The following is a 969-nucleotide window of genomic DNA, read 5'->3' as shown; positions in this document are numbered from 1 at the left end:
TAGATGATTTTCAGTAATTGTATTATTAATTTTATTCTCGTTAATTATTAAATGTTCTTCTTTCAGTTCATTGTCGCCGCTTTAATAGCTGTGTGCGCCGCTGGTCGTCTCGAACACCTCGAACGCTCTTACTTGCCTCCCGACAGCAGCAACAGTCGAGGATTCGGTTCCAATGGCCGCTCACAAAACGGCTTCGGTTCCAACGGACAGGGTAGCCAAGGTTTTGGTTCCCATGGTTCCTCCGGCAACTCCTTCGGCTCCGGCTCCAACGGCGCTTCTCACGGTGCCTTCGGTTCGAACGGTGGTACCAATTCTGGCTTTGGTTCAAACGGAAATGGCTTCGGTTCATCTAATGGAAACGGATTTGGTGCTGCCACATCCAACCAATACTTGCCACCTAATTATAGCACATCTGGATCTAACGGATTTGCCAGAAGTGGATCTTCTTCAGGAGGTACGATTTCGAAATTATTATTACAACGTATCTGTAGATGGCATTGATATTTATACTACAATTGTACATTAACAGCAACAACAATAATAACCCACAGGGGTAGGCAGAGACCAAAGATTTCCATTTGGTGTGGTCCACACACATCCCACAGGTTTCTGTTCTCCAATCACTTTTGCAACCATGTACTCATTTTGAATTCTACTTTTACAGCTCCGAGCACCCAATATGGTGCTCCATCGTTTGGTAGTAACGGACTCGGAGTACAGGGCGGCTCTCAGTACTCGCAAGGCTCTGGTCAGTACGGGCAGGGTCGTACTCAACCCAGCTCCGGCGTCAGCAACCAGTACCTGGCACCACGCTCCAACTCTTTCCAGAATATCCCTCAGCAGAGCTTCGACGAGCAGACTGGCTACCACTACTAATGAACATAATTAATTTGTAACCGCTTAGCTAATGTCATTGTATTCTCTCAATGTTATGTACTTGAATATATTTACTTGTATTATTAATTGTAA

The 969-nt window shown here is 45.3% G+C and overlaps 1 protein-coding gene across 1 annotated transcript in view; it reads left to right on the top strand.

Annotated features, from left to right (window-relative positions):
* The window catches only part of LOC106114134 (keratin, type I cytoskeletal 9), a 1,733-nt gene extending 764 nt beyond the window's left edge, over positions 1–969 (top strand). Inside the window, exons 3-4 of the mRNA XM_013307227.1 lie at positions 213–454; positions 665–969. Coding sequence (XP_013162681.1) covers positions 213–454; positions 665–876 — 454 coding nt within the window. The 3' untranslated portion in view covers positions 877–969. The remainder of the gene's footprint in view (positions 1–212; positions 455–664) is intronic.

The sequence above is a fragment of the Papilio xuthus genome, unplaced genomic scaffold (assembly GCF_000836235.2).
Source record: "Papilio xuthus unplaced genomic scaffold, Pxut_1.1 DF828142.1, whole genome shotgun sequence".
Classification (NCBI taxonomy): Eukaryota; Metazoa; Arthropoda; class Insecta; order Lepidoptera; family Papilionidae; genus Papilio; species Papilio xuthus.
The sequence above is the reverse complement of the archived record's forward strand: the minus strand, read 5'-3'. Positions and strand labels throughout refer to the sequence as shown.